Below are 18,343 nucleotides of genomic sequence, written 5' to 3'. Positions count from 1 at the left end.
ATACACTAGTAATTAATTAAAATATAAAATTACATATCATACTTACCCAGATTCGTTATAAACTAAGCATTGAAATATAAAAAAAATAGTTAAAAAATAACTAATAGTATACACTATTTATCTAACCGATACTGTAAATAACTCCTCAAAATAAATTAAGTAATCACTTACGAGCGTAACAACTATAAATGTGAACACTGCACTCGTGTATAACAAACGAAACACTACCGCACTGAGTCAATGTGACCGTTACACCTTTGTACAAATTATTGCCGTCGTATAAAATGAACGTTTTGTATATTATTGAAGTGAAAACTTCTTTAGCGGCGTTGAGCACTTTTTCTGTAATGGGTATAAAATCTTATGATCCTGATCGAAAAAGCGTGACGGATACCATTCCAAAATATCAAACATGCTCAACGTTAATAATCAAGTTTTCACTTCTGCCGGTACTCCCGGAGTGCAACCCGTCTTTTTTTATCTTTTTATTAAATTGGAAGTGCAATTAATTGACGAGGCCGGCGTCTTTAGCCATGCTGTAGAATATGGAGTTCTTGTCTTGTAGCAGTTGTTCTGGGGGCGCGTATTCCACGAGGTGGCCTTTGTCGAGCACCATCACGCGGGTCGAGTCCATGATTGTGTTCAAACGGTGGGCAATTGTTAACACCGTACACGATGCGAATTCGGATCGAATTGTTTTCTGTAAGGCAAATTCAATGTTATTTTAATTGTTAGTTGAGTTTTATAATCTCACAATATACTCATTGAGTAAATTTACGTTTGTGAAAAACGGAAATATTATTCAGTTAAAATATGGCACTGACAAGTTCTATACTAGTGTCATGAAACGCGTGCTATGAGAGAGAGACGATTAGATTGTATAATGTGTGTGTAAGCCACTACAAGTGTACAAGCGTGTTAGCTGTGGCAAGTATGCGTGCGATCCACTGCACGTGTGCGTGCGAACCACTGCATGTGTACGTGTGTGAATCGCCGCATGTGTGCGTGCGAACCGCTGTATGTGTGCATACGATCCATTGCATGTGTGACGCGTGTGTGTGAGCCACTACGTGTATGCTTGAGTCACTGTATACTGTCCGTGTGTGTATCTGTGTCACCTGCATGAGCTCATCAGTCTCATGTGCATGTGTGTGCGAGAAAGCGTCACCTGTATGAGCTCGTCAGACTCGTTTGCATATGTGTGCGTGTATATAAGTGTCACCTGTATGAGCTCGTCAGTCTCGCTTGCATATGTGTGTGTGTATAAGTGTCACCTGTATGAGCTCGTCAGACTCGTTTGCATATGTGTGCGTGTATAAAAGTGTCACCTGTATGAGCTCGTCGGTCTCCAGGTCGACAGCGGCGGTGGCCTCGTCGAGCACGAGCAGCGGCGTCTTGCGGAGCAGCGCGCGCGCCAGGCACACGAGCTGCCGCTGGCCCACCGACAGGTTCTCGCCGCCCTCCGACACCTCGTGCAGCAGCCCCGACGGGAGACCTGATCACCGATCATCATACAATGGTTTATTGAAGTGAAAACTTCTTTAGCGGCGTTGGGTATAAAATCTTAAACTCGCGTCAGGACACGTGGCCTGATCGAAAAAGCGTAAGACGGATTTTTTTTTTAGCCCTTATATTCCATGCGTAAGACGGATACCATTCCAAAATATCAAACATGCTGAACGTTAATAATCATAAGTTTTCACTTCTGCCGGCACTCCCGGAGTGCAACCCGTCTTTTTTTTGAAAGTTTTTTGACGTGACAACGTCTTATAATTCGATAGAGCCGGCTGCACGGACGAAAAAACATGACTCATGCGGCGTTACCTCGCTCTGAGGCGTTCCATGTACGGCTTGAAGTGCAAGCGAGAGCGCGGAACGAGCGACAAAGAAGCACATTCGGACATTGTCACGTTCTATCGTCAGTAAACCGACTTAACAGACAACCATTTTTTTATATAATATTAATAATAAGTGGTAAATTATTTATTTGTATTTTTACGGATTGAAACCGCTTTTAAACGAAGTCTACTTGAATAAATAAATGTTTGGATTTAAATTTGAGTTGAAATAAATAATACAACAAACCATAAATCATAAAAATCTATTAAGATTTACTTCAATATAATAAAAATTTATTAAAAATTAATTAATTCAGTAGAACAATCTTGACTTAGACTAGAAATGTAGTGTAGTAGTGGTCATAATAACTTCTGAATATGAATAACAAATTAGTTTGCTTTTGACATTACATAATAATTTTATGAATAAATCGTGTTTAAAATACGTTAAAATCCGTAATTCCTACATAACATAATCACAAAACTTTACACACACAACATATTCCAACGTACCTTGTACAAACGCCTTCAAATGTGCATGTTCCAACGACCTCCATATATCCTCATCAGAGAAGGCACCGAAAGGATCCAGGTTCATACGCAGCGTGCCCGAGAACAGCACGGGGTCCTGCGGGATGATAGTGATGCGCGAGCGCAGCTGGTGCAGCCCTATTGTCGATATGTCGATACCGTCGATCATGATCTTGCCGCTAGATGGTTCCACTATGCTGTAAAAATATATGTTATGTAACAGTAAAAGTCAGTGCTCGAGTTTCATTGTAAATGTTAACCCATTGAGCCCCGAACGGCCCGATCGGTCCACGACACAATAGATTTTCTATTGTGTCTGTGATTCCGGGGCCTGAGTTATTACAGTGAAAAAAAAATTACAAACATAAACATAATTATTAAAAAATTTACTTAACAATTTTGTATACTGCTTTTATACACTCTGAAAATTTTGTATGACGATATTTGATACTAATCTTAAGTTTTAATAAAGTATTTAAAAAAAAAAGCTGTCAAAGTCAGTCGGATTGTCCACGTGTAGCACTGTTAGCTAAATGTATGCTGAATGAGTGGGGTAACGCCCACCGGAAATGGCGGAGCGCTCGCATGTACGTGACTAGACTGTATAGACTATAGAGGGCGTCCTCACCGGAAGAGGCCGAGCGTGAGCGTGGACTTGCCGGCGCCGGTGCGGCCGACGATGCCGAGCTTCTCCCTGGGCGCCACGGCGCACGTGAGGTCTCTTAGCACGGGCTCGCCCGCGCGGTAGCACAGCGTGAGCCGCTCCAGCTGCAGCGCGCCCGTCTCCGGCCACGTGGCGCCCGGCCCGCCGCCCACCGACCACGCCGCCTCCTGCACACACACACACATTCATCAGTACACATCGCACGTTATTTTGTTACCGCTTGCTGATATTTTAACTTGTACCCTATCTTGCACATGTTCGAGATGTATGTACCAAAGTGTCAGTAGCATAGGTGTTTCATTTCATATTCTTTAGTACATTATTTTCGTTTTCACATTCTTTAATACATTATTTATGAGTTCTTTTAACCGATTGTATAATAACTCAGACCCCGGAATCACAGACACAATAGAAAATCTATTGTGTCGTGGACCGATCGGGCCGTTCGGGGCTCAATGGGTTAAACTAAAAAGAAAAAATAATCCAGAAGTCGGTAACCAGCCGTAGCAATATCTATATACATATAATAAATCTATAGAAGGGTCAATTCTGTACATTGAAAATATTGAAAAAATAAATAGCAGGGGGTGTTACTGGATCGATACCAAACCCAAATATGTGATTAAAAAATTTTTTGTCCGTCTGTCTGTCTGTCTGTATGTGAAGACATCACGTGAAAACTAACGGTTCGATTTCGATGAAACTTGGTATAATTATACCTTATTATCCTGGGCGTAAAATAGGATACTTTTTATCCTGGAAAAATACGTAGAAAAAAAATTAATCTTAATTTTTCAGTTTTATCCATAGACGCTGTTCTGTAGAACAGCGAACACACGTTGCGTATTATTATAGGCCTAGCCGTATTTGGGTACAATAGATATGGGTGATTATACAAAAATGGGGTAACTCGATGTCATCAGCCAATTTAAACAAAGTCTCATTATATTTTATTGAAATAACAATCTATTTTAAAACAATGAAGCGTCCTTTATTTGGTCACTCAATTTCACTTCTTTATTTAAAATACAAGTGAATAAAAATAATAAATTAATACCTCAAACGTCAGTACTTTGGCATGTCACAACTCCGAAAACCAACAATCAAGTGACTATCGTTTAAACATTATCATCGATTTAGGAAAACTTACTAATTCACTACAATCTTTGATGTACATAGTATTATATACTACAACTTTCATAACGCAATGTTTTCCATTTTATTTAAAAAATAAAATTAAACTTTGTCATCGTTTTCACTAGTCAGTCCGTTGTGTGTTTTTTAAATTCGAAATTCTCGCTAAATATCACCAAGTCGAGGTCAAATCCCTGTCTAAGTATTAATGTTGGTAAAGTTACTTGTGCACCGCATATTTTGACGGCCGTCATAACTGTACCAGCGCTAGGGTTGTGTTTGTCCTCTAAAATCTTGCTGCGCCAGTCAACATTTCAGTCCTATGGTGAGTCGTTATTTTATTGTTAATCCGATTTTTATTTTCATTTATAAATGGTTAACTATGATTTGTAAAAATATAGTTTGTTGATATTAGAAATTAGGCAAAAAAACCTAATTTTTGATTATAACCTCATATTAAGTCCCTTTTCATCAATCCGCTGGCATCAGTCCTTTGTCAGATATCGCGCCAGAGGACTGACGGGGCCCCATAGTACTGATGACTCTATCATTTTTGAGAACTTTTATCTTGATTGCTATTGGTATAAGCATTTCTATATTATATTTCAGTTAAAAACATCATGCGCCACGCTAAAAGAAACTGAATTTGACTAGGGAAGAAACATTTAAAAAAGAGTAGCAAAGAAAAGAGCTATTGAAACAAACTACTAATAATTTATTAAAAAGATCTTATTTTCTTTTAATTATTGATATTGATGCTTTCATAGCTTTTTATATTTATCAGATAAATACGTATACGTATAATACTGTGAAGTAAAATTACCTCAAAATAACATAAAAGTTAATTAATATACTTAATAACATTATAAAAATGTCAAGGGGCTCTTATGAAAACTCAGATGAGACTTTCATTCGAGCCTTTGGTTTTTAATTTTATAATAATTAGTACTTTTAACATTAATATTGGTAGATTTTTAGGGCTCCGAACCTCAAAAGGAAAAAACAGAACCCTTATAGGATCACTTTGTTGTCCGTTTGTCTGTTAAGACGTTTTTTTGGAACGCGTGGAGGTATCAATCTGAAATTTATATTGGATACTCAAGATTAAGAACCCTTGGGGCTGTAAAAAAATCAAACTTATAACGCAACGCAATCAAAAGATACCTACATCCGTTAATACTGCAAAATTCCACAAAATTCAATATTCGCAAGGGAATAAAAAAACACACAGGATGCTTGCCGTGTATACAGTCTACTATAGTTTACTTCTACTCGGTAAATAGCAACGTCTTATAACACAGATAAAGGAAAAATTGCTAAAAGTGTAAATTTTAAGTTACAAACATAATAAACAATAGGTTTGTTAGGAGTCCAACTCGCACTTGGCCGTTTTTTTGTTTCTATTGTTTGTGAATTACTTAAAATATCAAGTAAAACTAATTCAAAGTAGTAAAAGTTAAGTAAGAGAGAAAGAATATTCACGTTGCGTTAAATGTCAGAAGGCTGTTTTGAAAATTGAGACATTGTTTTTCCCAGTATCACATATTATTAATTATCATTTTTAAACATGTTAAGTACGTAAAAGACATGTGCCATTATTAAAACTGAGAGATTTGTAGTAATTTTCATTGAATTTCTTTAAGAATATTACAAGTTATAATTTTTTATCAGTACCATGTTAGCCTCGTCAGTCCCCTGGAGGCCAAATCCAGAAAATTTAAAATATCTCACAATCTATTTAAAAAAGTGGCTGGCCCGATTTGGAACAATATATTCATTAGATTAGCTATCATATACACCCTAATTTGTAACAATCTGATATAAAAAATATAGTAAACAAAATATCCTCAAAAGTTACCCCATTTTTGTATAATGACCCATATTTATAAGATGTCATTGTCAGAGTTAATCAAAATGGAGACCATCCACGCGAAGACCGACATCCGCGCGGACTGAGTCGCGGGCGGAAGCTAGTTATAAATAAAATTATACATATTTTTATTACATGTTTTACTAAAATAGCGGTCACAAAATTAACAATATTTTCAATATACAATATTACCTGCTTAGTTTCAGCATATTCCTTTATTCTCTCGACAGCTACGATGTTAGTTTCGACGTCTGAAGTCATTCTGACAAGCCAATTCAGGGTTTGTGTGATCTGCAATTTGAAATAACACAAACATTACTCTTTACATCAAAGGTTTACTTTGCACAATTAACTAACTATATGTATCAATACACGAATCAAATAAACTGCAGTTAAAACACAGGAAAATTCTATAAAGATGAGTCTTAAAGACTTGAATAATGAAAAAAATATATAAAATATACAATATTTTGGATAATTAAAAACCAACTGACCTGCAACGCATAACTGACAGACAGTCCAACCAACCCAGGGTCTACAGTCTCCCTACCAAGCACTGCAAACAGGGCCGAGAAGAATATAATAAGGTTGCCGATCATCTCGAGCCGTATGGCGAGCCACCGGTTGGCGATGCAGCTGGGGTAGTAGCACAGCTGGTTGTAGTCCACGCCGCGCTCCGATTCCTCTACAAACCTGTTTGCGGAACATTTACGGGTTAATCCATACTCCATACTAATACATATTATAAATGCGAAAGTAACTCTGTCTGTCTGTCTGTTACTCAATCACGCCTTAACTACTGAACCAATTTGCATGAAATTTGGTATAGAGATATTTTGATACCCGAGAACGGACATAGGATAGGTTTTATCCCAGAAATCCCACGGGAACGGGAACTATGCGGGTTTTTCTTTATTCTGCGCGGGCGATGCCGCGGGTGGAAAGCTAGTATAATATAATGTTAATAATATAGTGGATTTTTTTTGGCTTTACTGATTCTGCAATATCATGTTACACGGGTTGGAAACATTTTTTGTTAAGTGTATTGTGTGCCAAAATTCTTGGATCCGGAAAATTTGTGATACCTACATAAAGCGAAATGAAATCTGAACTAATTGACATTTTTTAGAAATCTTAAATATCCAACTAACTGTTCAGATAAAAATGAACTTAGTATTATTTTTGAGCAAATGAACACACATAGTATACAGACATATATTTTAACTGATTTCCAGGATTTTGTGAGTTTACATGGTCAGAAATCTGGTCAAGAACTTAATTTCACCTTTCAGTTACTCCATAAGCTCGAATAGTAGAAGCGCCCGTTATGCTCTCGCCAAAGTGGGAGTAAATAGGCGACCGGGACACTGACTCCAGCCTCTTAAGTTGTCGCGACGAGGCCACGTAGAATCTTTGTATGATGTAGTATACAACTCCGATGGGTAAGATTATCGCCATGAATATGGGTGTCGAGTAACTGATTACGAATAGTGTTCCCAATACCTGTATAAATTTAATTGTTTTAAAAACTATTTTCAAAGGAAAAAAGTATCTATACAATATGTAGAAATATCCACTACGCTCCTTATACCTGAATTTCAAATTAAAACAAATAAACAACTTAATTACCCGGAAATAACTAATTGCTATATTATATTATATAGCTTTTTTGTGTTGTGGTCCTGATGCAGATTTTTCTACATATTATATCAATAAAGCACATAAATATTTTAATCTTACTACATATACGTTGTATGTAAGGAGTGATGCAAACATTTAAAATTATTTTCCAAACTATAAAGCACATTTAACATCATAAATCACAAAATTGTATGAGTTATGTCACCTTTGTGGAATAAATATCTACATAATTTGATATTGACATTTAACTGGGGTATATAAACCAGGATATGATTTATGAAATGTATTCCATGAAATAAATATGTCCACATGGCACATGTAAAATGGCATCCCCTAGTAACTTCAAAATCCTAATTCGTGGTTTGGGATCAGTTTATATCGACAAATTCCGCAGTTAGGAACAGTGATAATGGACAAAGAAATTTTTTGTAAGCTTTACAAATAAACGTACAAAGAAATGATTGCGGATGCGAAGTGTGCGAGTGCGAACAATATAAAAAAACTTAATAAAACTTTCGATATCCTTGTAACCAAAAAAAGTATGAAAATGTCCCTCGAATGTGGTATTCGAAAACCTATGACAAAGAACGATTCCACAAAATGTAAAAAATAAATAAAACTCAAACACAGCCCAAAACGAAATCAAACCCAAAAAAAAAAAATACAACCAACAAATCCCGGTTGTCAGTTGGCAAATCAAAGACCGTACATTGTACAGGACATTGGGCAATTTTATTCAGAAATTGGAAACACTTTTTGACCACTTATAAAGTGATTAAAAAGCGTATCAAATATATTAGTCTCCGATATGCCAACTGAAACTACCTTTCAAACGAGTACAACCATAAGCAATGATCCAACTTTACCTCAAATGTGCAATAAATCACGTCGGAGAGTTGCGAGGGCAGCGAGGTGTCCACGACATCTACGTCTTTAGAGAATCTAGACAGAATCCGACCGAGAGGCGTTACTTCGAAGGTTTGCAAAGGGGCCTTTAATATATTCCTTAACAAAAGCTCGTGCAAGACCTTTGCCGCCCGCCAACACGCCAAATATGGCATTAAATCCGCGAAAATAGACGATATAGCTGCAAAAACGTCCACGTTTATGAAATCCGCTATTTAAGAATCTTTAACACCTTCTAATGAATACATTTTTTACGACCTATCTATTTTATTTACAGAATAAACCAAAAACATGAGGAACGATTGCAGCACTACATGATTTTAAGGCCACTATTGTGCAAATCTAATGGAATTTTATTGATTTGTGTGTTTTTAAAAACGCATGCTCTACTTATATTATTAGCATCTAGAAGCAAAAAACGCATAAGTAGTTTAAAACAGTTGCAAAAGGTATAAAGATATGAAATGTCAGTGTTAGTTACTACAATCTACCTATTAGAAGAAAATACTAAGTTTTTTTTTATAAACTGATCCCAAGAATGGTAGTCCCGGCTGAAATTGACATTCCGTACGAGATGAAAAAATATCAAACTGCTTAGAAATTTATCCCCTAATATGATTGAACTAAGAAGCTTCAAAATAGTTCAAACTTTGTGCCATTAATGTGTAGAAAAAAAACCGAAAAATAAGAACATGCGACATTAATTTCTAACAGATTATAAAATGAAAAATTTCACAACGGATATGCGGTTTATGCATTTCTATCTCGGTAATGATGTAATGGTACGTATTAAATAAGTAAATCCTGCTATTTCAGATTTTATTGAAGTGAAACATCTTTAGGTGCGTATCTTTGAATCTTGCTAGAGAAGTTTCACTTTTGACACGTGCTCGGGCACATACGTCCTTTTTTAACCGACTTCAAAAAAAGGAGGAGATTATCAATTCGGCCGGTATGTTTTTTTTTAATGTATGTACACCGATTACTCCGAGGTTTCTGAACCGATTTACGTGATTCTTTTTTTGTTCAATGCGGGATAGTATCGAATTGGTCTCATAAAAATTGTATTTGGATAGGCCCAGTAGTTTTTATTTTATGAGCTTTTTTGTCTGTATTTGCAAATGTTGCAAGTGCAAGTTTGAAGTCGGTTGTTTTTAACGCAGTTATCACTTGTTTATTTAGAACTCCGAAATGCATAAACCGCTGGCCCGTCACGTCAGTGGGTGGGGGGGGGGCGCGTACCGCGAAGAAGCAGGCGGTCCAGCCGCGCAGCGTCATGGGCAGCACGTTGTCGAGCACGTCCACGTCCTTGCTGAAGCGGTTGAGCAGGCGGCCCGTGGGCGTGCAGTCGAAGAAGCCGATGGAGGGCGCGCGCAGCACGCCGGCCAGCAGCTGCGCGTGCAGCGCGCGCGCCGCCACCAGCGTGCCCAGGTACAGCGCCAGCGACGACACCGACACCGACACCACTGCGGCACCGCGCGCTCTCTTACACTGCCCGCCCGCACACAGTGTGTGTACGTGCACACGGTGTAACCCACGGGTGCGTGTATGTGTGGTGTGTTTGTGTGCGTACTACTTGCGTTGCACACTGTGTTATGGATGGTTACGTGTTTGTGTGCGTGCGTTATGCACGATATTATTACGAGTGTGTGTTTGTGTGTGCAATATAAACTAGTGTGTTAATAATAACTAACAATAAAACTGATTGTTTGCTTGTTTGTGATGTATATTTATTTCATGATTTATTATTTATTATTAAAATAAAGTTTTGAATTTAATTATAACTGATTGATACAGAAATATACATATATACTGTATAGTGTCAATGTATAATTTATGGCTAATGTTAGTGCAATTGAATTGAATTTTGCTATATTATACAATCACAGTTTTAATGCATACGCAGTTGTATACTCAATGTCTTTCCAATTACTTTATTAGGAAAAATTCTAAATTCATTTAACAAAGTTTTTCGATTTTTCCAACGACTCGATATTATAAAAACTTAAGACTTCAATATCAGATTAAAAATAATAGTAATATTCGTTATTATTACTGCATATTTAAAAAACAAGAAAATAACATGCAAATTAAAGATAGAGAAAAAATCAAATTCAAACTTGTTTTATTTCCATGCATAAACGACTTTAAAATTGTTATCATGCAATGATTGGCACGTTGGCGAAAATATCATCAATCAAATGAAGAGATATACTAGTAAAGATGAATTACATATAAAATAGGTGTAAACAATGTATTCATTATCTTTATAATATTATGTCAATTATTAGCAATGTACCTTTTCCGTTAGTATAATATTATGTATGTATTTTTTTCGTGCTATTATTAAAAAGCATTTAAATCATTTTAAATAGAGAAAGTTTCCAAGTGTTGAAGACGTTTTTTTACATGGCCCGAACCTTATTGAATAACACAAAAAATTAACAAAATCAAACATAATTTCGATGTCTTTATTTTTTTCTTTTCAGCTAACAAAAATGTTACAGCTTTATGTGGCCATAACCGATTTTTACGCACACGTCAAATTACTGAATTAAACAACAAAATCTTGCGAAAAATTACTTTAACTTCAATATTTCCACAACACTTGAAAACTTTCACCCCCCACCAAACAGCATCGTTAAGAACCCATCACAACGTGACTTACCTTGTCCGATACCGAGGCCGCCGTACACACCGAGGTACATGTCTCGTATGCTTTTATTTACCGTTCCGTTCACCAACTTTAAAATGAGTAATAAACAATTAAACAATTTAAACAATTTATTTGTTTGTTAACATGGTGGTGTGGTCACAAACATTTGGAACTTCCCTTTTAAGTTAACAAACAATTTAGTTAAACTTATAAAACATTTAGGGAATACCTTCTTAAATAGATTTGGAAACATTTTTTTTATACTTTAAATTGGCCGATAACGTGATATGGCACTTACTAGTCATATTGTGGAACTTATGTTTATAACTTTAATTGGACCGATTTTGATGAAATTTGGCAAAGACAATCTTTAGACCCTGAGAAAGAACATAGGCTACCTTTTATTGCGAAATATGTACCACGGGCGAAGCCGGGGCGGACCGCTAGTAATAAATTTATTTATACATATGTACTTTACGGTGATATTCTAAAAGAACATTTTACTTTTCAAACATCTCGTCAAATAACTGTTTAAAGCAAGATATAAAAAAGAATTGGTTGTCTGTAAAGTCGGTTTACTGACAATAGTTGAACGTGACAACGTCCGATTGTGCTTCTTTGTCGCTCGTTCTCTCGCTTGCACTTCAAGCCGTACATGGAACGCCTCAGAGCGAGGTAACGCCGCATGAGTCATGTTTTTTCGTGCGTGCAACCGGCTCTATCGAATTATAAGACGTTGTCACGTCAAAAAAAAAATATAAAAATAAAACATACCATATTATCATCATTGGACCACTTGGCGAGCCAGTAGTTGGAGCCGACCTGGAACAGCTGCAGCACGAGGTTCATCACGATCGTGACCGCCGACGCGCACACGCCCACGCTCGTCAGGTAGTGCTTGTATACCGCCCACTTCACCTGCATACGGTAATCTTATCTTAATACTTAATCTATACTAATATTATAAAGCTGAAGAGTTTGTGTTTGTTTGAACGCGCTAATCTCGAGAACTACTGGTCCGATTTGAAAAATTTTTTCGGTGTTAGATAGCTCATTTATCGAGGAAGGTTATAGGCTATATACCATCACGCTACGACCAGCAGGAGAGGAGCCACGGGGGTGAAACCGCGCGGAGCGGCTAGTATATTATAAAGGCGAAAGTTTGTAAGTATGGATGTTTGTTACTCTTTCACGTAAAAACTACTGAACCGATTACAATGAAATTTAGCACACATATAGAGGGTAACTTGGATTAACACATAGGATAGGTTTTATCCCGGAAATCCCACGGGAACGGGAACTATGCGGGTTTTCCTTTGAAAATGCGGGCGAAGCCGCGGGCGGAAATCTAGTACGATATATATATACGCTTTGCCACGAAGTTTAGGTTTTTCCGAATAATAATCTTTATTTATTAACTTTTAAAAATGTGTGTGATTAAATAAGTCGTCTTGTCATTATTATATTCTAAAGAAAAACAGTAATACTTTGTCACTGACATTATGAGTTTACGTCATACATACATACATACGTTATATACCATACTTTGCGTTTTAAATGCATACCTAATTAATCTGCTTCCTGAAGGACAGTTGACTAATATTTTATGGTGTATGAAACTAAACAATATCCTCTCTATTCTGTATGATATACTTACACTGCCAGTTTCCGCCTTTTCTGCTTCGATAAGTTTATTCTTTTCCTTCAAATCGTTAGGCGTAGCGCCTTCTGGAGTGCGCCTCTTGACACTACCACTTCTGTCTCCTGGATAAGAAATAGATTTAAAGACTTAATTATTAGGATATAGAAAAATCTTTATACAATTGCATCAAACTTGGTATATTTGGTGAAATTATTTGAAGGTATTTGGTGAAATTATTATCTGAAGGTGAACTACTTACTAATAACGTCATCAGACGAAAATTACAATATAAATTAGACTTTCGTATTGATTATCCACTTGTCTGCTTTAATTTGCTTCTGATAGATTAATAATAATTAAAATTGCTTCATTTAAAAATTGATGTTTTTAGATACATTAAAATTTAAATGCATTGTATATTATTCAGATTACTCAAAAAATAAAGTCATAGGAAAAAATTCATACCCGCGGCAGGTAATTCCGATTCAGATGTGCTTTCGGAGAGCGAACGGGCTCGCTGCAATTTATTTTGGAACTCGGAACCCAACTTACTTTCCAAGTCTTGTTTGATTTCATCCAATTCTGAAACAAAAAGCAATTTATTTTATTCACTTTAACAGAGCTAAAAAAGTAACTTTTATTAGGTTATTCGCTCTTAAATCTCGCAAAATAAATGGTGTGGGTTAATTCCTAAATTCAATTTACAATACACATTACAAAAACAAAACTAACATCCCAGTATATTTTCATCAAGAACATAAAATTTAACTTTTCCCCACCAACTAACAAGACCATCAAATCAAACATCATCTCTACAAACCTTCAATTTTCTCGAAATATATACATAATTAGTAGTTAGTAGTCTACAAACCTTCAGGCGAAGTCCGTTCAGCATCGCTCAAGTGGTGCAAAAGGAACTCAGCGAAGGCCCCCTTCTTCTCTAGCAACTGCTGGTATGTGCCCACTTCGGATATCTCTCCATCGCGCAATACTAACACCAAGTCCGTTTGAGCCAAGTACGATACATTGTGCGTGACCCACACACGAGTTTTGTCTTTTAATAGACCAGATGGACCGATGACCTGTGAAGGAATGAATAATTATGTTTGACTCTGATACATGCTTAGTGTGGTGGATAATATCTTTAAGCTTTATTATTATGTATGGCATGTTGTTTTATGGCATCTTCCCTAACTTCACATGATTACAGAGGGTTTCAAAACTTGCAAAAATATACTTGCATAATTTATGAAGGATTAAGGAATCATTTCGTATGTATATAAATATTTTACAAAAACGTAGCTTAGCTCAGAATCAACGTCAAAAAATTCCAAGATTTTATAACTTAGTACAATATATGCTAAACTGTATTCCCCATGGGGTCTTTCTAGCATTTACCTACTTCATTTAAAAAATGGTTGCATGTTTGCATTTTATACATAAGTAAATGCTTGTTTCGCTGTTGTTTCATTTCAAGTTAATTGTTTTATTACTTGATAAAATTGCTACAGTGTATTGTCCTATTTCCAGAGTTATTACACATTTTACCTTTGCATTAAATTTATGTTACATTGTATGCTCAGCTATAGAATAATAACTATTAATGTTTCTATTATATTCCGAGAATTCTATTAACACTGTTATGCATTTTCATATTTTGTTATCACATACGTTGATAGTTTTAATTGAGGTACATGCACTACATTTTGAACTATTTCATGTTATAATTATTGCTGGCCAATATATTGCTGTATCATGTTTATTTTGATTATCGTAACACGAACTTAATAATTACTTTATTATCGAAATGAGTGCGTCGAAAGTGACATATCTATTATCTATTTATCGATACATTTCCGTATATTGAAGCACGTTCGGTTATTAAACGTTATCTTATCCAAAGCAATTCTTCATCAAAGTTTATATTTATATGATATGATTCATGACCATGCCTCATTTTGATTTTAATTAATATCTTTCTTGATAAAGATAATAAATAATATTGTGTAATTTTCATAAAATACATAATTTCGTAATCAATATTTATCTAGAGTTAAAAATAAAATTTTTAGCCTTAATTGTAAGTGATAGACGACCTATATAGGCACTGTCATTTTTCCATACTGCTATGTGACATCATGGTACGGGGGCAGGTCTTATTAAAATTGACCGAATCTATACTTATACTAGTATAGATATACTAATATCATAAAGCTGAAGAGTTTGTTTGTTTGAACGCGCTAATCTCAGGAACTACTGGTCTTATTTGAAAAATTATTTCAGTGTTAGATAGCCCATTTATCGAGGAAGGCTAAAGGCAAGCATCACGCTAAGAACAACAGGAAAGGAGCCATTCGGGTAAAACCGCGGAGCACAGCTAGTACACTTATAAATAACCATTCGACCGATCAGCCCCCCTAGACAAGTGGCTTTCTATTAGCGTAAAGTTTAATAGAATAGATTATGAATGTATGAGATTGACGTAATCAATCGTCGTCGTCGTCGTAATCAAACGTCAATCTCATACATTCATAATCTATTCTATTAAACTTTACGCTAATAGAAAGCCACTTTTCTAAGGGGGCATATTACTTATTTTTTTTTTCATTTTGTCCACTAATTCTCCACACTTACCTTATCGAATATATGTTTGCCAACATGCGAGTCCACAGCACTAAGCGGGTCGTCAAGGAAGTAATTATCTGCGTCATAGTACACTGCGCGAGCTAGAGATACACGCTGTTTTTGACCACCCGACAAATTTATTCCTAAAGACAAAAACGAATTTAATATTATGATACTCGGCAAATGTACGATATAACATCATTTAGGAGCACCTATAAAAAATAATAGTTTACAATCTATTGTCAGATCTTCCAAATGTATAGGCATAGTTGAAAGTTCAATAAAAGCAGTTAAGACTTTTCCGAAAAGTACTAGTACGCAAGAGCAGAAATGATTTGTGTTATATAGAGTGTTATAAAAATGTGCTGGTCTATAAGTGTTTTGAGAACAAGTCATTCTTATTATACGTTTTTTCTTCAAGTCATAATTATTGAGTAATTACACGTGACTTCACCATGACTTTACGAACAAATCAAATATTCATATTATGTATATTATCATCATCTAAGATAAGTTATCACAATATGACATGTATCCACCGTATATTGGTTTAATTAACCCCACATGAATTACTTGAAATGTTGCAATAGTATTTATACTATACGTTTTGTTTATCAAATAGAGTCTAGATATCGCAAGTATTTTTCGCAAAGTGGAAAAAACCACAAACTTCGTTTTTATTAATAAATTATAAAAAATAGCGCGTGTGCCGAGCACGCGTGTCAGAAGCGAAACTTTTTTGGAATGATTCAAAGGTACCAAAATCGTCGCCTTACTCCATGATGTGACGGTATTGCCATTACGCGACCTTGAAATTTTACTCTCAACGCGCCTAAACAAGTTTAACTTCAAAAATAAATATTTTTTTACCTTTTTCACCAATTTCCGTTTGATCACCACCAGGTAGCACATCGAAGTCAGGTTTGAGAGCGCACATATTAATAACATTGTTGTATTTGCTTTTATCCAGTGGCTTGCCGAACAAAATATTGTCTTGTAGTGTTGCGTTTTGAATCCACGCTTGTTGAGATACATACGCAGACGTACCTAAAAAAGGATTATTTTATATTATATGTATAATGTATAAATATGACAAAAAATACCATATAATTAGATAAATTTAGAAATTGATTTGAAAGCAACAAACAATTAAAAAAAACAGTTATTCGATGGAAAGTTACACATCGATATTATTATTTTTATACAAAAAAAAAAACCTTAAAAATATAATTAACATAAAATACCGCCGTTCTAAACATACTTTGTAATCTTATCGAAAAGTGAGCCTTTGTCAAGTCAATGTTACTTCCTCTTTATTGCACGCCTCATAAGCGAAGCGTTGAGGTGGGTACTACTGTCACTTCGCGCAAAACATCTGATTTTTCAAACTTAAAATGTCTTTATGTATCATACATTGCACTTGTAAGATAATACATACACACACATATTAAGAAAAAACACTATTTTTAACGTTCATGATATTTTTGATGTCATTTTTGTTATTTAAACTAGTTAAAAAACAGTTTAAAAAAGTTCTGTCTTGGACGTCCGTGTGTCTGTATGTGCGGATCCTTTTTCTTGTTAACACGATAGCGACCGAAATACTTTACTAATCGAGTCTTTTTTTTTCTCTTACGCTTGAGTATGCTCAGGAATAGAACCCTTTCATTTTTCAGGGTCTGATTCGATGTGGTTTAATTGTTATTAAATAAACAAAAATAATAATTAATAAATATTTATTAAAAAAAAATTATGAGGCGTGCACTTTTGGATTTTCCAAATTATTTTCATATATTGCCTGATTATTTTCCCTTTACTTACCATTAGTATTAACCCGTCCAGAGATCTTATTCATTTCCCCCAGTAGAGCGGCTAGGAGGGAACTCTTGCCCGAACCGACCGCACCTACAACTGCCACTAAGTGACCACGTGGTACTTGCAAGTTGATGTTCTTTAGTATTGGCTCAGAATCGTCACCCCATGAGAAGTGACCGTTCTCGATTGATAGGGGGTTAGCTGGAAAATATATTTAGTTGTTTATTTGATATGGACAACGCTATAATATCTACGACCAGATAAACCATAGACAATTAACTTATTCGCTGTTGAATAGAAAAATTCTAAAACGATAGGATAGGTTTTCTAACGTTATAACGTTTTTAAATGTATGTTCCAATAAAACTACATTTATAGAAATTCCGTATTTATAATCATCTACGAAGAATATGCAATTTTGGTGCTATTTATCCATAACATTCTTATGTTAATTGCCTTCACAGAAGTATTATGAGCATAAGTATTCGAAATTGATTCAATTATAACTAGGAGATTCTTTCTGGATTTGGGCGTATGCCTATAACTAGACATCGGATTATATGCATTTGCATATTTGCATATGCAAATGCATAAAACGCTCTAATTACGGCGTTAGTGCATATTTTAGCCTTTTTCCCCAATCGTGCATATTTCGATAAGTAGCGGGAGTTTTGATTGGTTGACTAACCTTTATTAGCCAATCAGAACGCTCAGCGGCCAAACCCTATTTTGGCATGATAAAATGGCAAATAATTACAAAATTGGCCTCATTTTAAGTAAATTTTGAGCCATTCAAAATAGGGCTAGATTAACCTTTTGGGGCTAAAAACTTAAAAAACGGGTTGATTTTCAAAAAAAGGGTAGATTTAGCCCGGAAAGGTCTAAGGTGGCAACACTGGGCTCGCGGGTGACAAACGTCACAAATTTGCGCTCGAAAATTTGGTAAAAATGCTTAATTGTATATTGGCACAAAAACTATACTTAATTTCAAGAAAATTTCACTGTTTTTGTACAATCTTTG

At 35.6% G+C, this 18,343-nt stretch overlaps 1 protein-coding gene across 4 annotated transcripts in view; it reads right to left on the bottom strand.

Moving 5' to 3' along the window:
* Nucleotides 1-374: 374 nt before the first annotated feature.
* The window catches only part of MRP (Multidrug-Resistance like Protein 1), a 40,294-nt gene continuing 22,325 nt past the window's right edge, over nt 375-18,343 (bottom strand). For 2 of the 4 annotated variants that reach the window (XM_090120433.1, XM_090120434.1), the window contains exons 11-26: nt 17,329-17,523; nt 16,378-16,554; nt 15,517-15,650; nt 13,754-13,964; nt 13,348-13,464; nt 12,898-13,004; nt 12,015-12,158; nt 11,253-11,328; nt 9,827-10,050; nt 7,323-7,540; nt 6,532-6,730; nt 6,230-6,328; nt 2,998-3,200; nt 2,352-2,566; nt 1,329-1,495; nt 375-700 (exon numbers count right to left, since the gene is read on the bottom strand). In XM_090120433.1, coding sequence (XP_089976559.1) covers nt 506-700; nt 1,329-1,495; nt 2,352-2,566; nt 2,998-3,200; nt 6,230-6,328; nt 6,532-6,730; nt 7,323-7,540; nt 9,827-10,050; nt 11,253-11,328; nt 12,015-12,158; nt 12,898-13,004; nt 13,348-13,464; nt 13,754-13,964; nt 15,517-15,650; nt 16,378-16,554; nt 17,329-17,523 — 2,681 coding nt within the window. In that variant the 3' untranslated portion in view covers nt 375-505. Of the gene's footprint in view, nt 701-1,328; nt 1,496-2,351; nt 2,567-2,997; nt 3,201-6,229; nt 6,329-6,531; nt 6,731-7,322; nt 7,541-8,544; nt 8,766-9,826; nt 10,051-11,252; nt 11,329-12,014; nt 12,159-12,897; nt 13,005-13,347; nt 13,465-13,753; nt 13,965-15,516; nt 15,651-16,377; nt 16,555-17,328; nt 17,524-18,343 lie in introns of all 4 variants that reach the window. The other 2 variants (XM_090120435.1, XM_090120436.1) reach the window with 1 other exon arrangement.

The sequence above is a fragment of the Colias eurytheme genome, chromosome 4 (assembly GCF_061535395.1).
Source record: "Colias eurytheme isolate Ceu_HAF_F1 chromosome 4, ilColEury1 Martin Lab GWU primary, whole genome shotgun sequence".
In the NCBI taxonomy this organism is placed as follows: domain Eukaryota; kingdom Metazoa; phylum Arthropoda; class Insecta; order Lepidoptera; family Pieridae; genus Colias; species Colias eurytheme.
The sequence above is the reverse complement of the archived record's forward strand: the minus strand, read 5'-3'. Positions and strand labels throughout refer to the sequence as shown.